The 22,515-nt window shown below is 43.5% G+C and overlaps 1 protein-coding gene across 14 annotated transcripts in view; it reads left to right on the top strand.

The window, feature by feature from the left end:
* Positions 1–2,470: 2,470 nt before the first annotated feature.
* Positions 2,471–22,515, top strand: part of plekha5 (pleckstrin homology domain containing, family A member 5) — a 114,866-nt gene continuing 94,821 nt past the window's right edge. For 5 of the 14 annotated variants that reach the window (XM_077515856.1, XM_077515859.1, XM_077515858.1 and 2 more), the window contains exons 1-3: positions 2,480–2,768; positions 2,864–2,940; positions 6,519–6,576. In XM_077515856.1, the coding sequence (XP_077371982.1) occupies positions 2,677–2,768; positions 2,864–2,940; positions 6,519–6,576 (227 nt within the window). In that variant the 5' untranslated portion in view covers positions 2,480–2,676. Of the gene's footprint in view, positions 2,769–2,863; positions 2,941–6,518; positions 6,577–6,927; positions 7,001–22,515 lie in introns of those variants that run through there. The other 9 variants (XM_077515862.1, XM_077515861.1, XM_077515860.1 and 6 more) reach the window with 4 other exon arrangements.

Here is a 22,515-nt window from a genome sequence, read left to right as displayed (position 1 = left end):
TTTTTGTGCCACAGTGCAGATACACCTCCTATGAAAATTTAGCCTTGAGTGTTGACGAAGAAACATTAAAATGTCTCTTCTCATAATATCCAGCATACTCACAATTTTAAGTATGTATCTGTTTGTTTGTTTTTAGCAGCCCCTGCTTTGTATTTTAATAATAATAATAATAATAATAATAATAATAATAATAATAATAATAATAATAATAATAATAATAATAAATTGCCAATATTCTATCCCAAATGGGAAATAGGCCTCTTGTTTAATTACGTCACTTGTTAAAATCTAGTCTAAAAAGTATTGCACTCCTCATATATTGTTGTCAGCTGCTATGGCCAAAAGCAAGTAACACGTACGATCCACATTGTAGGTTACAAAGGGCAAAGCTTGAATTGCAAAAAATAGTCCTGTGACTTGCTACATATCTTTCCATTGGAGAATATTGCTGCTTTTCTGTTATACTTTTGATTTTGGACAAAACATGGGTAATACAAAAATAAGTACTTTAGACATTGAACTAGACATATGATCAATGTTAATCATATCTTGAATGGATCATACTTGTGTATCAATACCGTATGTCGGACTACTCAGGATAGAAAGTGAGAGCTTTTCACAATCTTAAATTGGATCTGGGCAAAAGAGAGCTATTTCTAAGACACATTCAAGAAATATGAGTAAATGGTCAAAATCTCATTTTCAGTTTTGACAAGGATCAGCAGAGTCAAAGAATAGATTTCATTTTGAATTCTCATTTCCTCTGTATTAGAAGAAAAAAACATATCCAGTGCTGACAAATTTTAACAGGGCGATAGATAGAATGATGTTTGGACGAACGGACAGACAGACTGCATTCACAGCTCTTCACTTTGCAGCCACTCTCAAACTCCATGAGGTTGGATGGGGATGGGCCACTCAAGGATAGAATTGTCCTGAAGTCACTTCTTTGACATGTAGTTTTTATGCTTGTTGTGGTTGCAAATGTAAGATTTAAAAAAAGAAAAGAAAAATGCATATACCATTGTTCTCTAATATTTATTAGACCAAGGTAGCCATTTTACGTTAATAAAAAATCTCACAGCACACTGTCGTGTTTTGGGTTTCAGGGTTGTTTTTTGGGGTTTTCTTTTGGTTCCATTGTGGTTTGTTATCTCCTTGCATCTTTGTCTCGTTAAGTATGATCTTGTCCACTTGTGCTTGTCTATCTTTCCTCTTGTATCAACCAATCAGTGTCCCCAGCCAGGTGTGTCTTGTCTAGGTGTCCCTTGTTGCGTAATTAGTTTGTGTGTATTTAGTGTATTTAGTTTCGGTTCAGTTTCTTGTTGGTCCATTGTTGATTCCATGTTTTGCCGTTATTTGAGTTTACTTGGATTTAGGACTTTGTGGTTTTTGTTGTTTCCTGTCTGCACCTTGTACGCCACCTTATTTTTAAAATAAGTAATAAAACCCTTTTTGTTTGGACATTGCCTCAGCCTCCTCGCTCTGCCTCCCCTCACTTGGGTCCGCAACCTCCCCCAGAAACCCTGACAGCACACCATCAAACTAAATAGTCTCAAAAAGCACAAATACTGACATGATGCTCTCGTCTCAATTTAATCACAAATAACTTGCTTTGGGCCGGCACGGTAGTCGAGTGGTTAGCACGTCCGCTTCCCAGTTCTGAGGTCTCCGGTTCGAGTCCAGGCTCGGACCTTCCTGGGTGGAGTTTGCATGTTCTCCCCGTGCCCGCGTGGGTCTTCTCCGGTCTCCTCCCACATTCCAAAGACATGCTTGGCAGGTTAATTGGGCGCTCCGAATTGTCCCTAGGTGTGCGTGCGTGTGTGTGTGGATGGTTGTTCGTCTCTGTGTGCCCTGCGATTGGCTGGCAACCAGTCCAGGGTGTCCCCCGCCTACTGCCCAGAGCCAGCTGAGATAGGCGCCAGCAGCCCCCGCGACCCTTGTGAGGAATAAGCGGTCAAGAAAATGGATGGATGGATAACTTGCTTTGTTGTATGAGCAACAGGTGGATAACAGAGAACGGCTTATTGTAACTTCTGCCATCTGCTGGAAGAGCATAGCCAAATTATGTTTGCCTGTCACTACAGGTTGCTGGAATAGATAGTTGAATACTTATTTATTTGTAAATATAAAACAATTGTCTGACAAACAAAGTGAAATCGGATAATTTCTTGCAGCACCCTGGACCCTGGTGATCTCACGTAACTCTCATGTGCCATTGCCCCTCAGTGGAATCACTAGCACATACGCAGAAAAATACATAATTCAAACTTGGAAATACAATTTTTGCCAAGCTATGTAAACTTAGGACAACAACCGTATAGCACTTGAAAGGAGCCATCACTAGTGCGATTAGTGACCCTTGTGTTTACTATTTGACAGGTCTGCCTGCCCCGTCCGATCAATATGCTGCCCCCATGGGCGTCACGGTTGGATTATCCCGCCCTGCCCCTTTGGTCGCTCACTCACTGTCTGGGCTGGCTGAATGTGACAACAATAACACCGGCAGAGAGGAAGACACCTTGAAAGTAATTCCGGACAACTTTGCAACATGACACGTCAGAGAGTGGGCAAGTCGTGAAAGCGTACCTGGCGGCTGCCATCCGCCGTTGCCAAGGTTTCCGTGTACGCGGCGGCAGGCTGCCTGCGCGCGCGCGCCGCTCTCCATTGGCAGACATGGCGGCGGACCTCCAGCCCGAGTGGATTTGCGGTCTGCCTTCTTCCTGGAGTTATGGGCTTACTCGTGACGGACGCGTCTTCTTCGTCAAGTAAGTGTCAACAAAGACTATTCAAAGAACGTCGTTGTCCAAATGAGCGCCCTCGGCGAGCACTAACGTAAACGCGTCTCGCTCTCTCGCCTCAGCGAAGAAGCCAAGAGTACAACCTGGCTGCATCCTCTGAGTGGCGAGGCGGTCATAACCGGACACAGGAAAACTCCAGGTGAGAGACGTCACTTTGCTCCGCTGGCTTCGGCATGTGTTACACGTGTCGTCACGGCTTGTTCGTGCCCACAGCGGCCGTGACATGTCGCATAATCGCAGTTTAATGGACTGTGACAAAGTGGGGGCTGCCATATGCCCACCTTTCACCGGGTCGTGCCACTTCCTCCCGGGTGGCTAACAACACTCATTTCGCTATAATTTCACTTTTAATAAGTCGTTGCCCATTTAAATTGCAATCTTGTCAAGGCACTGCTACAGTATGTATATCTTCCCTATAAAGCACTTGCTAATTAATGTGTTGAATTTATTGTATTCTCTTTCTTTGATTGCTGATGAATGTTTCTGATTATACAGACTCTCTGCAATGTTGCATTCATTATAGCAAGGGATCCGTTTCCTTTCTTTTATTTCTAATGATTCCTTTGCAGACTCATAAGTTATTGATCTGGGCAACACAAAATGTGAAAAGCAAGTTGTCATGTTTGAAACAGCTTTTAATAATCCAGAAGAAGACAATAGTGCATTTATTTCTAAGCACCTGGCCTCGATTTCACAATTTAGCTCATTTGCAATGATTCCATTTTTTAAAACGACAAATTAAACAAATTAATTTGATTTATCACACAGCTTTTGCTTGAGCACTTTCTGACAATGAGAGCACCACTACCTCCTACTGAAGTAGATTAGATGTGGAATTACACTTTATTCTAGCGGGGGGGGGGGGGGGGGGGGGGGGATGTTCCCTGAAGTCACACGCACACCTCCTGGCGTCGCACCACGCCCCCCTGTATCCCTGTTTCCAGAAGAGCTGCTTTTAAAGTATACTTCACTTGAGAAGAATATATCTATTCTATTCTTTCTTGTTTTAAAGTTGCTATACTAAAAAGGTTTTATTATTATTATTATTATTATTATTATTATTATTATTATTATTATTATTATTATTATTATTATATTAGTGTGCATAAGTGATAAGTTTTCAGAGCTACAGCTAACAATGAATTAATAATCATTATTGTGTTGATGATTTTTGTGATCGGTTTGATAAAAAATAGATATATAATTTCAATTCCTTTATTCTAAAACGGGGCATAATTTCAAATTTACAGTGCAGAAAGTGTAAGAAAAAAAATAGATTCTGTTACTGGTTTGGTCTGTATTTTGTGTGTCATAAAATAGAAAAAAATGTTGATCATTGATTTCCAAAGTAAAAGTGGATAAAGTAAAAATGTCTTATTTTCCTTAAATACAAAATAATGAGTCTGTTTTCATGAAAAATACAAAAATCTGAAAACAGTCACTGTTGAGAGATGGAAATTCTGAAGATTTGAACCTCTATTCAAAATATTTGGCCAGATACAGTATTTGTTTAACTTATGTAATTGTTTACTTTTTTACATTTTGATATTTAAGCCCAATGTTGAAGTTTACAGTGTTAGTGTTAACTGAGCATAATGTTAAGATACATGACAGTCATATTTTATTACTTTTTATGAATAAAAGCCTCTGAAAAAAATCCTTCGTCTTTTACGCGACTGTATTTAAATGTTAGTCATGATGGTGGTACTTGGTGTAAAACATTGAGAACCACTGTCCTAATGGATTAATTGCAAAAAGAAAAAAAAAGATACAGTTAAAGGGGAAGTCAACCCCCCCCCCCCTCCAAAAAAGAAACATTTAAAAAATGATATGATGATAATAATATGTTCTATTATCTGTAGTAGACTAGTCTAAATACAGTCTGGTTAATACTGTATCAGTGGAATATGAGTTAAGCAGCAAAATCCGTAGCCATTTTTATCAATATCAGAAGGCGGCCATTTTGCCATTTGCTGTCGAGTGAAAATTACATCACAGTTGCTCAGGTTTCAGGTAACAACTAATCACAGCTCAGCTTCAGAAAACACATGAGCTGTGATTGCTCGTTGCCTCAGTCCTGAGCAACTGTGATGTCATCTTCAGCCAACAGGAAGTGGCAAAATGGCTGTCCCTGAGAAAGATAAAAACGGCTGGATTTTGCTGCATAACTCATACTCCACATATGTAATATTAATCAAAATGTCATGTTTAGACTAGTGAGGTCACATGTAACATATTATTGTCAAGAAATGTTTAAGGTTGACTTCCACTTTAAAATTTATATAACCAAATATTTAGGACATTGTTGCAACTCAGTGAGAGAACTTGCAGTAATTGGCAAATGTTTTGATAGGAGTCTCTTTTTGGACGTTTTTTTTGGGTACCACGTTTCAAAAACATGAATGGTAGTTTCATAAGCTGCGTTTCCATTACCATTCCATTCCATTACATTTCCACCATTCCATTCCTTTTTCGCAAAATTTAAAGCGATATTGTACTATTTTGATAAAGTACAATTTTGATTTATCGATGTTTCCATTGAAGAGCGTTTTGCTTCTGAGGCGTAATTCTCATAATGTCCCGTCTCATGAGACCTCGCTGTTCTGTAGGTGCTTATGATGTTTACGAAAGACGGACACCCGGTGTAGTTACATTGCTTTAAAAACACTCTCCCTTCTTTGGGCGGGTTCAGGCATTTAGTGTTGGTATTGTGCGTGTGTGTGTGCGTGCGCACACTTTTAACTCGTGTTAACGACGTGCGCTGTGTCTCGCTTGTTGCCGGTGGTAACAGCCATTTCTCATGCAACGATATGGAACGTGCAATGAACGGCGGCATATTGGCTCTATAGCTAAATCGCTTTGTGCTTAAAAAGACTTGTTATACCCTTGGGAGGCAGTTCCGACGCGAAAGCGAGTGGCCCCGTACTTCCTACTTCCTGTAACCCTAAAAAGTTGTTGCTGGAGGCTGGGTAAAGACGGGTTACAAATAGTTTAAAGGTTTAAAGTTTCTGATATTTTCTGGCGTCTTCCTAGCTAAATTAACCAGGCATGGCAGGACAGGATTTCAAGCTCCTCTCCTTTTATTTAACTTCTCGAACGAGGCTCGCTCAGTTACACCACTCTCTCATTTGTGCTCATGACATGCAGTAAAAAACACTTCAGCATGTAAAACTAAAATACAATACCGAAATTAATAATTCTCAAAACAAATAATCAATTGCAAGTAAATAAAAATACACATTGTCAAACAACGTGTTACATTATTTTCCTCCGTGACCGACGGGTGTCACATAACTACTAATGCGCAAAAAGTGTTTCCATTACACTTTTGTGAAATACTTCTATTTTGACACATTTCAAAAACCACCTCATGAGACCACAAAAAGTTTTTTTGCGATATTTGAGTTTTTTTTTTTTTCACAAATCCAGTATTTCCTTGCTTTTGCGAAACTTGCCTTTTGCTCAAAACTGAGGGTAATGGAAATGCACCTATAGACTCAAAATTGTCTTTAGGAGTGAATGGCAATTTGTCTCTGCTACTTCAGCTCATCCACCACCCAAAACAGTACAAGCGCAAGAGACAATGGATATTCTTGATTTTTGGCATTACTGTTACAGTTTGTTATATGCTTGTCCTCGTTATTACCTCAAGGAAAGGAACTTAATTGTTGATCAATGAGGGGAACCTCATCTTAAAATGACTTGTCTCGTTCACAGATCTACCCACTGGATGGGAAGAAGGATATACGTTTGAGGGTGCACGATGCTTCATCAAGTGAGTGATACAACATAGTCAAAAATACGGCTGGACGATATATCGCTATTGTGTTTATACAGTATGTATATTTGTGAATTCCTACATGTGAATTTGGAACCACCACTCTCCATTTCTGCACACGGGTGGCTTGTCAAAAGTTAATGATTACGGAAAGGAACGTTGCGCAAGTACATGGCAGACATGGGCAAAGTGTGGTTGTTGTCTTTATGAGTGTATTTTATTGATTCAGTCTTACCCTGAGTCCACTTAAAGAGTTTGAACCGTGTAATCAGGTCTGTTTTCCTTTCTCTGTTTGAGTGTATATGATCTGCTCACACTTGTCTTCAATGGATGAAAAACATTTCCCAGGTTTGTGCCAGCCTGCAGCATTACATCAATTTGAGGAGCTTCACGTTCAGTTCGCTCTGCTCGAAGACTTGGATATACATAAATTATTTCACTTCCTGGCTGTAGTCAGGTTTCCATCCAAATGGTTCACTAATCTTAAACCCATTTTTAGAAAATCTGCATAACACCATGCAAACGCACAGGTGTTTCATGCATTCTTTTCCTTCTTTCATTTATCATTGAACATTAAGACAGAGATGCCCTAAAACATTATTTTTAGGTAAATGTTCACTGCTGTTTAAGTCACCCCCGATAAGTGTCTTCCATAAAAACACTGGAGTGAAACCATTTTCCTCTACAGTTTGCATCAGGTATGGATATACAGTAATACTGTACTTTATCAATCAGCTAATTGATGAAGTCTTCTTCAATTGTGCGGAACTGTGACATTCAAATCTTTTTGGCACATTTTTCGGTGTATTTGTTTAGCAAAATAAAGGTAGGCCCCGGGAGGATGAGTTTGCATTGCAGAGGATGGAAGATTGTTGTGCCACCATGAATTCACTCTCCCACTTTGACTTCCTCATGAATTTGAGCAGCTCCATGTGGCAGGCTGTCAGGCAGTCAAGCTGAAAGTCAGTCACTTTATAGCCCGGTGTTTTATCACTTTTATCACTCCATGCAAGCCAGAACTCCACACCACACTTCTTTGTTGAAAACAAAGGCACTGGCACATTTGCATGTTAGATGTGACCATACTATTTCCCCAATCATTCATTATTATGAATTGTTGAAAAGTTTTCCTCAGTTTAATTAGTGATTGATTTAGAAATGTGTTGTATCATCTTTTACTGTAAGAGGATGGTTATTGATTATTTGATGAGTAGCACAATTTATGTGCACTGATGCAATGCCCTGTAGTTGTCTCTGTGCAGCGATCCTCAAGAGACACACGTGTATCCTTCAGTCTGATGCAATTAAAATAGCCATAAAACTCAGTCACGGCTAATTCACTTGACACGTTTTCTGACTTGCAGGCAACATTCTGCTATGCCATGGCTATGCCTGCTTTGCTTGAAATGGCCCAAAGTGTCTTTAAAATGTGACAACGCACAGCTGCTCTTCAGCACGAGAAGCCCCTCGTCTTCCTCTTCATTTTCTGGCTGTGCGCTCCTCCGCAGCCTGTTGACAGTGTTGGCACTTTTGTCCATGGTAATACTTTCCATGGGGAATAGATAATGTAATGGATAATACTGTCCATGATAATACTTAATCACCGCAATGGAAAATTTGATTTAAGAATTTGGTGTCAATTAAGAGATGATTTGCCATTTGGATTGGCCTTTGACAAGCTTAATATTTTCTCATTAGAGATACTTTTATCAATATATATATATATATATATATATATATATATATATATATATATATATATATATATATATATATATATATATATATATATATATATATATATATATATATATATATATATATATATATATATATATATATAAGATAATGTATCTCAAAAGCATTTGGCCACAAAATAAAAATAATTGTTAATGTTCCCCGCTACCTCTTCTGCCTGCATGGTTTCAATACTGCTTATTTCACTTCAACTCTGAGTATTTGTTGACAGGTTAACGTGCTAATTACATGTATGACTGTATGTCCAGTAGCTGGTAAAAGACATCCCAGAATCATGAACCTGAAAACTGGAAAAATATCTGTACTACTTAATATTTTATTATTCAGCACTTACGTTAAGAAAATTCCAGTGTTAATAGTTTCAGTTAGTATCAAACACCCACCTTGTTTTTCACTCATACCTGAACCAAGTACATTATTCATTTATCTCTTTGACCTGACGCCTTTTTGATGCTGTAAAGGGATCTGACCCTTTCTGATGCCGGGTGCGTGTCTTGGTTGTCTTCATCGGGTTACACAGTGTGGGCATCGTGGAGCAGATTGCGCTGACGTCAGCTGTCTTCTGAAGTGGAGGACAGGTGGGGGGCATTAGTGTGATGGTGTGGACTTAGTATTTGGCTATATGTTATTATTTGTATGGCACTGTGAGTTTGTGATGAATATTTTTCATTAACAGGCTGTTGTCATCGGGTATTGTAGAATTGGAATGGTTGGTGGAAGTCACTGCTCTTGGAGATCATTAGGTAAACATGCCATTCGAAGTTCAAAATCAGCTGCACCACCAATCATCACAAAAATCTGACTTCTTCGTATCTCACAAAATTCAACTCAGTGAGCATCTAATGGATTTTAAAAAATGGTGGTACGCTACACACTAAAAAGTGAGCTGAATTTAATGTTTATGTAAAGATAAAACACCAAACTCTAGATTTTTTGCTTTTTTGTGAGCAAACTTTGTCAAAGGAATTTTACACAGCAGATCTGCACAAACCTGTCACATCCCAACCAAGCATCTCACATTTCAGAACATAGCACAATTATGAAACAACTCACAAGAGCCAAGACAATCTACTCTTCATTATTTAAACTTAATGATTGTTAAAGTGGCCTATCCAATACATGTCACCTTAGAAAGGCACAATGCCAAATTTGTAGTACCAACTGGCTCTTTATTTTTCAATTTGCTATAGCTCATTGAGTAGAGCGGAACGGGGTCAATAGTACCCAACCCATTAGCACTAATGTATTCAAGTTTTTAAGTCCAGTGGCTTCTGGCTCTGCTCACTTTGTGATAAATCAGAAAACAAGAAACCCATCCAGGTATTTAGCGGTTTTGGCACGTCTACAGTTGGAACACTTCAGCCATTAGAGAACGAAAGAAGTAACTTTTTACTTTCAGCATTTTCTAGTGCCAAAACTTTATCTGTTTTACAGAGGTTTATTAAACCAAGTAGACTTCCTTTATGTAATGTAACACCTGTTATCCCAAGCAATATGCAAGAATTTAGTGATTATTCTTTATTTGCTTTGTCTTTGTTTATTGGCCAATAGATGATTATGAAACTATAGGTAGCACAATGCAAACATTACTTTGCTCTACTACAAATAGGTTTTGTTTGTGTCACAGCATTTTAGTCAGTGATGCCTGAAAAGAATAGTGAACAACAGTAGTTTCCACTTTCTCTTTACGCATCATAATAAAGTAGGTTTAACACCTGATTCAGTTGCTTCACTCTGCTCTGTCCGTAGAGTTCATCTATCAGAGTGTTCCTTTAGAATGTGAGTGGAGGAGAAAAAAAATGTGCATTGCATTTGGGTTATTATTGATATCAATCCATTTTTTATTACTCGTATCCTGTTTAAGGTTGAGACAGAGAAGCTGTCACCCATATGACTTGAGCTTTCCAACCAGGCACAGATTTCATACTAAGTACATAAGTGAGTAAATTGAATATATATATATATATATATATATATATATATATATATATATATATATATATATATATATATATATATATATATATATATATATATATATATATATATATATATATATATATATATATATATATATATACATTTAAACAGCTGTTGATTTTGGGCATAAATTATACGGTATGTTTTATACTCCAGAGGTTAGATGATAAAATATATATTTGCCTGTGTGGCCTTTAGAGCGAGAGATTAGGTTCTTGGACTGATCACTTATCAATTGCACAGGTGGCACATAGAGACCATTGACACTCACATTCACATCCCTTGCAATTTATAGTCTTCAATTAAACCTAAAAATATATATATTTAGACTGTGGGAGGGAGCTGGAAACCGAGAGAAACCATACGCAAACACCATTGGTTTAGTGTTATTTCGAGTAGTCCATGTCTACATCACACTTTCTATTGAGCACATCAATACATTTATCTCAAGAAGAGATCTACCCACCTAATTGCTATTTGCTGAATAATTTTCTGTCAAAATACTCATGTCTTTTTTCAGGATAAATTGAAACTTTTGTTTGCCTCTTTGATGCTGAAAGTTTACAACTCTTGCCGTTAAGAAAAGACAGAAACATCCTGTCTTTGGTCACTAACAATTGTCTTATTTATTAAGTCTAGGAATGGAGCTAATTGCCCTTGGCTGCTTTGATAAATGAACTAAAGGCTAATGAGGAAATGCAGAGTCTAACAAAGCTTTGGGCCAGTCTACTTAAATTGTATTCCGTTCTTGATGTCTCATTCAACGATATTTTTTTTCGTGTCCTTTGTGGGCAATTTGCAGCCACATCAACATGAAATGCGACATAAAATCTGAAATATTGTTCCACTGTACCACACAGTCGCGCTTTTTTTAAGGCTGCTCACTTGTTCTGTTGTATTATTCATCAAGCAGAGCTGGGGAAGAAAGAGATAGTCAAATTGAACTTTGGCCAATTACAAAATTTGCTGTTAAGCTTCTGGATCACTGGTGCAATGAAGAACATTTAAGTTGGAAAGCCTGTTTACTAATATTTATTAATGTTTTTTTCTTGATAGGATTTAACTGTAAAGTGTAACTACACTGAGGTTGCTATGCTCGTTTGAATAAAACATAAAACACCACAATGTCAGAAAAAGTAATGCAGTACATTTTATATACCATGAACAAAATACAGCTGGGGGCAACATTTTCCATTTCAATAACATGGCCAAATTCCAGAAAAGTGTTTTCAGTGAAATGACAATTTTCATTTTGCCCTCGTCATTTATCTCTTCTTGCCTACACTTCACTGACACTTGAAGGCATCACTGAAATGAAACATCTAATCACAGACAGGAAAGAATGGATTCATTTGTCACACTCTTAACATAAGGACCTGTTTCATTGTTAAATGCTATCAGTAAAATTGAATATCACTAGTGAAAGACATTCTCCCAGTCATGATGAGCGGAGCAGGAAACCCTGATATCTGTCATTGGCAAAACTTTTAATTTCTCTTCTAGCGATATTCCAAGAACAGAAGTCACATTACTCTAGCGGGATCTATATTAACCTTGACAAATCGCTGGTTTCAGGCCGATGCACACGTGTAGGTTGTAACAACTATTGCCTAGGTCCATTTCACCCTCTAATTTTTTTTTTAAGTTTGCTTCTCCTGAAGCAAATTCTCTGCAGTGCATGAATATGCCAATGCCCAGACAGGATCCAGCCTGGTCAGCTCTACAGGTGGTCCTTGCCACCAACAAAACTCTTTTGAAGCCGCTGACCAGGTGACAAAGGAATTCATGCGTCTGCCGAAGGAGTGTATTTCAAGCAGTCTGCTCGGAGCCCGAACAAATGGCTCCAATGGTTTGGAATACACAAATGACCGATCAAAGGAATGTTCATGACTTCTTATCAATCACAAAAGGATACTCTGGCGCCTCGCCCTTCCTGGAACGTCTAGATGGAGCAACAACACCTCCAAGTGGCGAAACTTGGAACTATCCTTAGTGACAATTCACATAAGTAACCGCATTTTACACATTTATATCATGATAATTCTTGACAGACAACTGAACTACGAATGATTCATGTTATATCTTTGTGTGTATGAACATCCTATTTCATGTGTACTCCATAAAGAATGAAAGATAATCAATGTCTCTCAGTTCAGTCAGATTAGACAAGTAGAAGTTACCTCACAAGTTAGTTTATGATGCATTAATTACAATGTGTGTTAAACGGGTTGTGTGGGAAAACTGATTTGCCAGACTGACCAAATTTAATGCCAAATTATTAATCTTTTTAATAATTTTCCTCTGAGAGTCTGCGCGAGCGAACAGAAGGGTGTGCCTTCACCTGCTCGCCCCACCCAGAGACTATAAAACACGAGCAGACCACTGCCCGTTCTCTCTTTTTTTGTCTCTCTTCTCTTTTGCCCTCCTGCTCTCACAAGCCTCTTCCAAAAACTCTGGCCCGACTTGCAAGTGGGCCAGCCAGGCTGCTCGAACTCTTTTGTCTAAGAAACTTGCAAACCACGTGGCTTTTTCTTTCCTGGCAGGATCCGTTAACGAGATCGGATCCTCGCGCCACGCCACGCCAAAGCAAGTGCAAACTGCAACGCTGACTAAAGACTCTTTTGTTTTTTTGTTTATTTTTTTTTGTTCCACTATCGGTGCTTACCCGCCCGACCTTCGCGGCCCCGGGGTACACTTGCAACGTACCCCCGGACTCAAGGTTGCGCACCTCAGCCGCTCAGCACCTCAACTGCTAGTCGGTGGTGCCCCGCCGCGGTGCTAGCTCACCTCCAACGGCTGGCCTTCCCCGTACGCAGGCGCGTACTGACCGAGCTGCAACACCTGAGCTCGGACAGCTGCCCAGCAGAACCAACCTCGCCAAGTCGACCAACCAATCAAGGGACGAGCCGCGCAACTACGTCAGGCCCCTGGCGCGGCTCCCTCGCTAACCTGTGGAATAAACCTTTTTTTTTCCTTGCATTTTTCAACGAACATTGACTCTTTTTTTCCCCCTTGTCAAAAAGGCCGCCACTTCTGTTCGTTGCTACGCAACTCCAGGGCTCGTAAGTGCGCTTGATTTCTACCTCGGCGTATCCACTGTGTGCCACTTACGTTTGAAACATCACAAATCTGGCAGGTCAAATTTTCTCTTTTCCCTGTTTCTTTATTCATTCGCATTCCTTCCTTATTTTCATTCGCTTTATTTTATTTCTTTTCTTCTGACGGTAGAATAGTTAGATAGGCAGTATTTTGATTCTGTAGTGTAGCAATCGTGAATAAATGCATGTTTTATAAACTTTATTCCGCCTAAGTCATCTGTGTTTCCGAGTGGATTATTATTCTTTTGTTAGTACAACGAACCACTGAATATCGAGTGTGGCGACTTTAGATTATCAATGACTGATAAAAGAAGGATTTTGGTCGTTGTTTGCTCCTGTTAATACGAAGCAAAACAAACGTGGTGCCCCAGAGGTTATTGAGGTAAATACAATTTACCTCTGTAACGTCCAGATTATTAATTCGTCCAAAAGACGACCCAATTATCGCTACATAATGGTGCCGGCCGTGTGAGGCTACAAAACATAAGAAGATCCACTCGAAAACACAAGACTTTGGACGTGAAAAGTAAAACGCATTTCACGTAGTGTACCTAATCATTTGTCTCCGTGCAAAAAGGTAAACATTTCTTCTTACATAGAACTGCACTGACTTTCCCCTTCAGCTTTGAATCGAGCGTCTGGTTAGCCGCCATCTTGCGTGTGTTACCACGGAGTGACGTGCTATAAGTAAACGAGAGTAACGGGATTGATTGTTGGAATAAAAGTAAGAGCCGGTCACCGTTTGAAAAAATAGTGGCTTGTATTTGAAAACGTACGTGATAGAACTCGAGTTGTGCAACTTTTAAATTTCAGCTGGCTGAATTTGAAGTTGTTTGTCTTTGTGTTGTTGTGTTTCCGGAAATTGTGGGAAGTCACGTGACAGCCTACGTGCGTCGCGTTGACCCGACTCGAGTTACGTGCTTCGGAGTAGCTAACCGCGAGCAACGTAAACGACGTCCGAGTCACTTTCCCCGTGTTCCTCCTACACCTAGCTTGTGGGAGAAGTTTGAGTCGTGACTGAGCTTTTGTAGCCGCCGACTCAAAGTTTCAGCTCGTGGCGAGCGGATTAACAGAGCGCTAAGACGTTAGCTGCTTACCTGTACCGTGTACGCATTTCCACAAGGTGGCGCCATAGTCCTTGTGAAGAGCTGTGTGGCTCGTGGAGGCGTGGTTGAGTACCTCCCCCTCCCTTCTCATTGGCGAGTTTGAGCCACGCCTGTAGACGCCCCGAAAGGGAGCGGGTCTCGCAGGTTGTCAGCTGTCAGACAGCGTTTGAGCTGTCAATAGACAACTGACCCCCCCACTGCTGCTTTAACGCCGGTGGTCCTTGCTCCGCGATAATTCTGATTCAATGTCACTTCACATTGCTTTTTGAATTGTTTTCCGTGTCGAGCGTTGTACTTAGTGAGTGTCGTCACCGTTAGTACACAAGGATAATAAAAAATTTTTATCCACGTCCGATTAAACGCAGTTGTAGGCTTAATTGACTGTTTGCGTTTAAGGATTATAGTAATAGCTGACCGCATTCTAGCCTTTTACGCTGCCTAGCGTGAGAGTAATTACGGGTGCATCAACAAAACATACTGCTGGGTCAAATTAATACAAAGGAACTATTTACACTATTGTGTTTTTCTTTTTTTCCTCTTTTTTTTTTCGTATTCCCTTTTATCCAGTTTCATACTAGGCTAACTAGCTATATTCTTGACTTAACATTCCACTTAATTTCAGGTTTTGTGTTTGTTTAGTTGGTTTGGTAGACCTAGTACTATTATTATTATTTTCTTCCCTTTTATTTGTTTTCTTCTCATTTTTATCCATTATTTTTAACTTTGTTGTTTTTGTTTGTTCTTTTGTTTTTGTTTTTCGGTTGTGTCTAGTTAATAAGAAGGTGTGAGTTCGAATGAGCTATTATTAGAGAGGCAGCTCTAATATTTCTGTATAGTTCTGCAGTTTTTGTGTCCCAAAAACCCCGTCCACAGGACATTTGCATGAAACTGTACTGACACTGTAACCAGTCATTTGACTAAGACTATTAACCCCTTTTAAGTTTATTTCCCCCTTTTTCTGTTTTATTGTTTATTTAATTTAATTTTAATTTCAACTTTTAACTCGACTTCCAAAAAAAAAATAATAATTTTTTTGTTTGAATTTTTTTTTTTTTTTTGATTTAGCTTTTGGGATTGACCGCTGTAACATTTTAGAGTTACCCTGTCCCTCGTTTAAGCTATTCTTTGCTGAGTGAGTCAAGTTGAAGTTAGTATTATTATTATTTTATTTTATTTTATTTTATTTTGCTTTATTTATTATTTTATTTTTTGTTGCCGTTTGTTTTTGTTTGTTTTGATAACTGGAATTGATTTCTCCCAACTATAGTGTAAGCTGTGGGTTGCATAGCCCACTACAAATCTTTTGCTTTTGTGGCAATTCCCCTTTTGATAATTTGAACCCAGTGTGTATTGTTGACGATAATACTTGATAGCGGTAGTTAGCTAACTGCGTACGCTGATTAACTAACTATTAAACGCTAGTACAAGTGTGATCGTTTAAAAAGCTATTGACAATATGGCATCACTCCGAGAGACTCCCAGCCCCTGTGAGAACCTAGATACCTTGGCTCAACTGGTGCAGAAGCTGACCAAGGACTTCTTACCTGGATACGCTGAGTCTATTAGGGATGCGGATGTCAATACGCTAAATGATAACCTCGCGCAGCTCATGAGTGACGCTGAGACCAAAGCCCCAAAGGACAAGTCACTCATTCGAATGCTCGGATGTCTGACTTTGAACCTTGCCGCACACTTGAAGCTGAGCGATGCCGAGGACTGTCAAGTGAAACACCAACTTGACATGGCACAACAGCAGAGCCGTGATGCCACGGCACAGCTTGAAGCCGCCCACGACCGAGTGAAGGTCGTGGAGACCCAGCTGGATGACGTTAAAGCGCAGCTGGATGAGGCAGAAGCCCGCGCAGATGCGGCGCTAGCCGAAAATCTGGGCAGTGATGCAGATGAGTCTGCTTTCACTCCCGACTCCCATCAAAAGATTGGTGAGTTAACCCAAGCTCTCGCGACCGTCGAAGAGACAAATCGAGAGCAAGAAAAACTGCTGAGATCCGCGGCAAATGAAATTCACAAACTAAAAGCAGAGGTGACTGACTTGACTGAACGACCGTCAAAAGACCAACTTCGGCTAGCAGAAGCTAATTACTTTCGGGTTAGTTCGTCGCTAGCTCAGTCAACCGATGAAGTGAAGCGCCTCCAAGTTCAGGTACAGACCTTTAGGGAGGAACGTAATGCCGAAGTGGACCGCTCATATGACCTGCGAACTAAATTAGCATTGACTGAAGCCGAGGTTACCCGCCTCCGACAATGCCAGCAGGAATATGAGACAGAGTTAGCTCATATTAAACATGAGTTACAACGCGCGCAGCAGTTGCATGAGGTCTCCCGAGGAGCCTCCCGGCCGGGAGCTCCACCCCCACACAGACCTCCTGATCCCAGAGCCACAGCACCACAGCTCAAACTGCCACCTGAGTCCGGAACCGCCTGGAGGACGCCGCCAGTGACCACCGCCGCTTTAGGCCTGGCACCTCCAATGGCCGCCTCCCCACACGCTTTCGGGCCATCAGGTGATGACAGTTTCCAACGTGGACCCATGTCGACTCCCCCGTTGGAGGGACAAATGGGCGTGGCCTGGAAAGATTTGGACAAGCTGGCTCGAAATATAACCAAATTCGAACCGAAACCAGGGGGGTCCCACAACACAACAGAGTACTTGAAAGACATCAACTATCATCTCCAGCGGGTCCCAATGGCAACCGTGGAAGATAAGTTGTACTTGATCAAAATGACGTCCAGCCGAGCAGTCAACAGACTGCTGGAACGGCAGCCCGCTGATGTGTTGTCTGACCCTTTGGCACTGCACCAAGCCATCTCACGCGAGTTTGACGGTTCTCCTGGGTTGTCGGGCATGGAAGTCGCCATGTTCGTCAAACAGGGAAAGCAGGAGGCTCCTCAGGCTTTCTATAGTCGTCTTCGCGATGCCTATTTTGGGACTCGTAACGAGCCCAACATGGAGGAAGATTCTGGTTTTAAAACGTTGTTTGTCCGAAACCTCCAACAAAACCTTAACCACTACTTGGGACTGGCTTTGTGTCCTGAGACACTGAATAGCTCGCAGCTACGTGACTTAGCAGCTAGGGGCTATGCAAAGCTAAAATTATCCGCCCCCAAGGCAGGCGACGCAGGAATTTATAAAGTGGACGTGGGTCCTCCTTCAGAGCTGGAGGGAGCTTGCTCCTTTGCTCCGAGGGAAGACCAGACTAAATCCAAAAAGTCAAAACAGTCCCGCGCCCCGCGAAACCGGAAACCGCGCTCCAAAACCGACTACTCGCGTGACGAGAAAGCGGACGGAGAAAAGCAAGCTGACGACCGCCGGCGCTCCAAAGTTGCTAAAGGAAAGCCCGATTCGCGCTATCATCCAAAACGTGATAAAGTCGAACGCGCGCCAGCAACCGATTCCTGCCGCGAGTCCCGGAACCGCCAAGCCGACTCCGAGACTGACCACCACGCAGTTGCCAGCGGCATATTGAAGGCACTCCTGAAATTGTCAAAAGACTCGTCAAAAGACCCGCCTTTATGACTAACCGACGGCCGGATGCCCACTGAAGTGACCCACCAGCAGAGGTCACCAGAGGGGCCTCCAGTAGCCGACACTCAGACACCTACTAAACTGCCTTCTGACTCAATAATATTGGTACTGCAGGCTGATCCAAATACAGCAGACCCGCATGTATCGCGATCAACCGATGACGTGAGACCGTTCCAACAGCTTTTAGGTGACCTCACCACCAGGGGGATGGCTCGTAAATTCTATCTGAGCGTCACCCTGGAGCGAGCTCTAACCTACGAAGCCCTTGTAGATCCCGCCGCGGACATCACGGTGATGTCCAACACGGTGTTCGAACAACTCCGCGCCGCGTCACAAGCTAACAGTCGACCGCTCCGCCTACGGCGGTGCCCACTCACCGTTAGCGCTTTCTCACCTACTAACACAAAGCTGGAATCTGTCGCGATGGTACACTGGTCCATTGGCCCCATGGAATTCATTCATCCAGTCTATGTGGGACCCATTGAGTCAGTCCCCCTTCTTATTGGCCAAGACCTGTTGTTCCGCTTCCAACCCATCATAGACTACCAGAGACTCCAGATTTGGGCCCAGGTGCGGCAGGCCCTGCCGACATTTCCTTCGGGCCCTGACCAGGCTCAGCTCTGCACTGTGACTCGGGCGCAGCCACCCCACGGGGAAGCAGACGCCCCCACAGAAAGCTGGGACACGACACAGTCCAAGGCAGGACCCCTCGCGTCCCCGACAAAGGACCGGCTGAGAAGCCACGACACCTTTCTTTGTGACCTTGACCCACCCCCACCTGATGCAGGGTACGCCCCACGCATCATCGGAGGTGTCCACGTGCAAGGTGCACCTGTTCTTGACGCCGTCCTCGCCTTGTGGGCTGACAAATCAGCCATTTCTGCAGCATTCGCTGACAACTTGCGAGATCTCGACCCGAACATTCTTTTCGTCTCCAAGTCTTGCCGGTTTCCGTTGAACACGGAACCTCCTCTTACAATAACTGCAGTGGGCGTGTGCGCCTTAAACCTTCAGTGGAAGCAGCACTCACTGACCCACTACTTCTTGGTTGTCCCGGATGCGCCTCACACCCTTTTCGTGGGTGCAGATTTGCTTGTTCGTCTTGCCGTCCAGGTGGACACCATCAACAACGTGCTGTGGTCCCTCACCAACTCGGAACCTCTAGCTTGTGTTCCCAGTCTTCCAAACATGAAGTCCGGACAGACCGTCCCAGATGCTTGCGAAGTCTTAAATGAGGATGAAGTGATCGCTCCGGCGACCACGATCAACATTCCGGTTCGCTTGGTGACACGAGCTAACCAGGTCTTGAATGCTCGCTCCGCTTTCTTCCAACCTTCTTCGGAGTTCATGAACCTGTCGTTACTCTTGGAGGCCACGCCCATCGTGGACGCCTCTCTCACCACTCTGATCTTGGTTCACAACCCCCTTTCGTACGACGTTCGCATACCAAAAGCGACCCGTCTGGGCCTGCTCATCCGTTCCGACTTCCACGACTTCACTCTAACGGTGCCTGTGGTTGGACACATCCCATCGGACTTGTTCTTGACTGAAGACACCGGTGGCCGAAGACTCACCAGGCCATCTCAGCTTGTTACGGTCAACCCTGCCGGTCCCACCAACGATGAAGACATCGTCCGGGTGGACCTGGGGACAGACCAACAACTGGTGATTTATGCCTTGAGCGCGTTGCCTCCAACGCCCTCGAGCATTCCCTCTGGAAACCCAGAGAAACCTCAACCAACCACGACTCCAAATGGGGACCTTCAACCGTACCCAGAGTTCGAGGAGCACCTCCAAGAAGTTCTGCACCGCGCCGACGCGCTCCGGTCCGAACAGGACCGCGAACGTTTGCGCACCGTGTTAATGAAATACACACCGTCTTTTGCCAAGGACTCCTTGGATTGCGGGTTGACGGCACTACACGTAGTCCGCATCCCGACTCAGCCCGGCGCTCCTCCAACTTTCGTGCGCCAGTACAAGATTCCGATAGCTTCTTACGAACCAGTACAGAAGACTATCGACGCCATGCTGGAAAAGGGCATCATTCGCCCCTGTAACAGCACCTATTCGGCTCCATTGTGGCCAGTCTTGAAGCCAAACGGTACATGGAGACCAACCATTGACTATCGCAAACTGAACCAACAGGTTCCTCTTTCGCGATGGCCCATGACACAACTTGAACAGGAACTTCCCAAGGTTCGAGATGCCAAATTCTTCACCACCATCGATGTGGCTTCGGGGTTCTGGACGATCCCAGTAGATCCCAGGGATCAATACAAGTTGGCATTCACCTTTGGCAACAAACAGTACACTTTCAACCGGTGTCCATTCGGCTACGCCAACTCGCCAGCCGAATTTAACATCTTCCTCAACAAGGCGTGCCCTGATGCCGCCGCCAGGGGCAACCTCATTTATGTCGATGACATTATGATGAGGAGCTCCTCTTTGGATGACCATTTGATGGAAATCGACCACGTTCTTGGACAGCTGTCTTCTGCAGGTGCCAAACTGTCCCTCCTGAAAGGTCAGTGGTGTCGCACGAAGGTCAACTACGTGGGGATCTTGGTTGGGCCGAACGGGATTGAACCACAATCCAGCCGTATTCAAGGCCTTCTTGACATCAAAACCCCCACCGATGTGTCAAAATTGCGCAGCTTCCTTGGCGTGTGCAACTATTCGCGCCAGTTCATTGAACACTTTGCTGACATAGCACGCCCTCTTACTAACCTGCTGAAGAAAGACACGCCCTTCGATTGGGGTGACGAACAAAACAACGCGATGAATATGCTAAAACAAAAGCTGGGCTCCGCTCCCTGTCTCGCGTACCCCGATAGCAACAAGGAATTTTTCTTGGAAGCAGGATTCTCCGACCATTGTTTGAGTGCGGGTCTATACCAAATGTACGACCAGGATAAACGCGTCGTGGCGTACGCCAGTAAAACGTTGAACGGCCCTGAGTTGAAATACTCCGACTGCGAAAAAGCCCTGCTTTCCACAGTATGGGCAATCAAACATTTCTCAAACTACATTGGATGTCAAAAAGTAACGATTGATACTAACCATCATCCGGTTACTTTTCTTAACAACCAACGCATTCGAGACGGTGTCGTAACGAACGCGCGCATTGCCGGCTGGCTTATGGCGTTACAAAGTTACGATGTTCGAGTCCGGTACGCGAAAAACGCAAAGTTACCGCTGGGTACCGATCTAGCGATTTGCCAGAACTGTGTGTCAACTTCCCCGACCCCGCCGACAGACGTCGCCGTGGCACCGATGCCGGAATTCACGCGTCACCGCTATTTTGAGGAACATGTCTGCAAAGACATGCCTACAGCTTACGTGGATGGCTGCTCTTACCACCACCAAACCCAGCTGCAGGCTGGGGTGGGCATCGCTTGGGTCGACGACACACCGTGCAAACCACTGCTATTCCAATTGGGCCCCCACTCTTCTCAATATGCGGAAATCGCTGGCATCCTGATTACACTCAAATTAGCAGTTGAACACGGTGTCACGGTGCTGGTTATCTGCACTGACTCAAACTATGCCCGCCTCGCCTTCACCTGTCATCTACCGGTGTGGCGTCGAAATGGTTTCCTTACGTCAGCGAAGAAACCCGTTAAACACCGCGACCTCATTTTGACATGCGACCATTTGGTTTCCTCCAATGATATGCATGTCTATTGGAAAAAGGTCCGGGGACACTCAAAAGTCCCAGGACCTGACAAACATTTTAACGACCTAACGGACACGTTAGCCAAACAAGGGGCCCTCAACGGGACTCCTTGGACATTTGATACAGCTTGGCTGCCCACCCAGCCCACCCTGGAGGTCCACGTTCTCACGCGCCGCCGCGCTGCGGCCGCCGCTGAGTCTCGCGACGCCCCCACACGGACCCCTACGGGGCCCGTGGCGTGCGTACCGCCCGTCCGAACCTCCGACTTGGTCGCCCAACAGGCCGGCGACCCCGCGCTTTTCAAAATAATTCAGCACCTTTCTGATCCTGTCGCCAACCCCGTGTCGCCTGACGCGTTGAGTGACGACAGCGACCTCAAAGACTTGCTCTCCGTGCTGCAAAGGCTGCGTCTCGTTAAAGGCCTTCTGGTTTATGACTCCGCGTCTCCGCCTGCCCTGCGGTTGGTGGTTCCACGGAGCCAAAGGGGGGTCTTGCTAACATACGCCCACGACGCGCCTTATGCAGGCCACCGCGGATTCAAGGCCACTGTCACCGCACTACAACAGGTGGCATACTGGCCGCGCATGCATAATGATGTAGCAACCTACATCAAAGGATGCCTGGTTTGCTGCCAGTTTCAGCCAGCAAACCCGAGTCACCGAGCACCACTCCAACAGAAAGGAGTCAACTTCCCATGGTCTGATCTCCAAATTGATTGGGTGGGACCACTGGTCAGATCTCTGAGAGGGAACAAATACTTTCTTACAGTAGTTT

Source organism: Festucalex cinctus, chromosome 3, assembly GCF_051991245.1.
Source record: "Festucalex cinctus isolate MCC-2025b chromosome 3, RoL_Fcin_1.0, whole genome shotgun sequence".
Lineage (NCBI taxonomy): Eukaryota > Metazoa > Chordata > Actinopteri > Syngnathiformes > Syngnathidae > Festucalex > Festucalex cinctus.
Note: the sequence above shows the minus strand (reverse complement) of the source record. Positions and strands in the feature narration are given on the sequence as shown.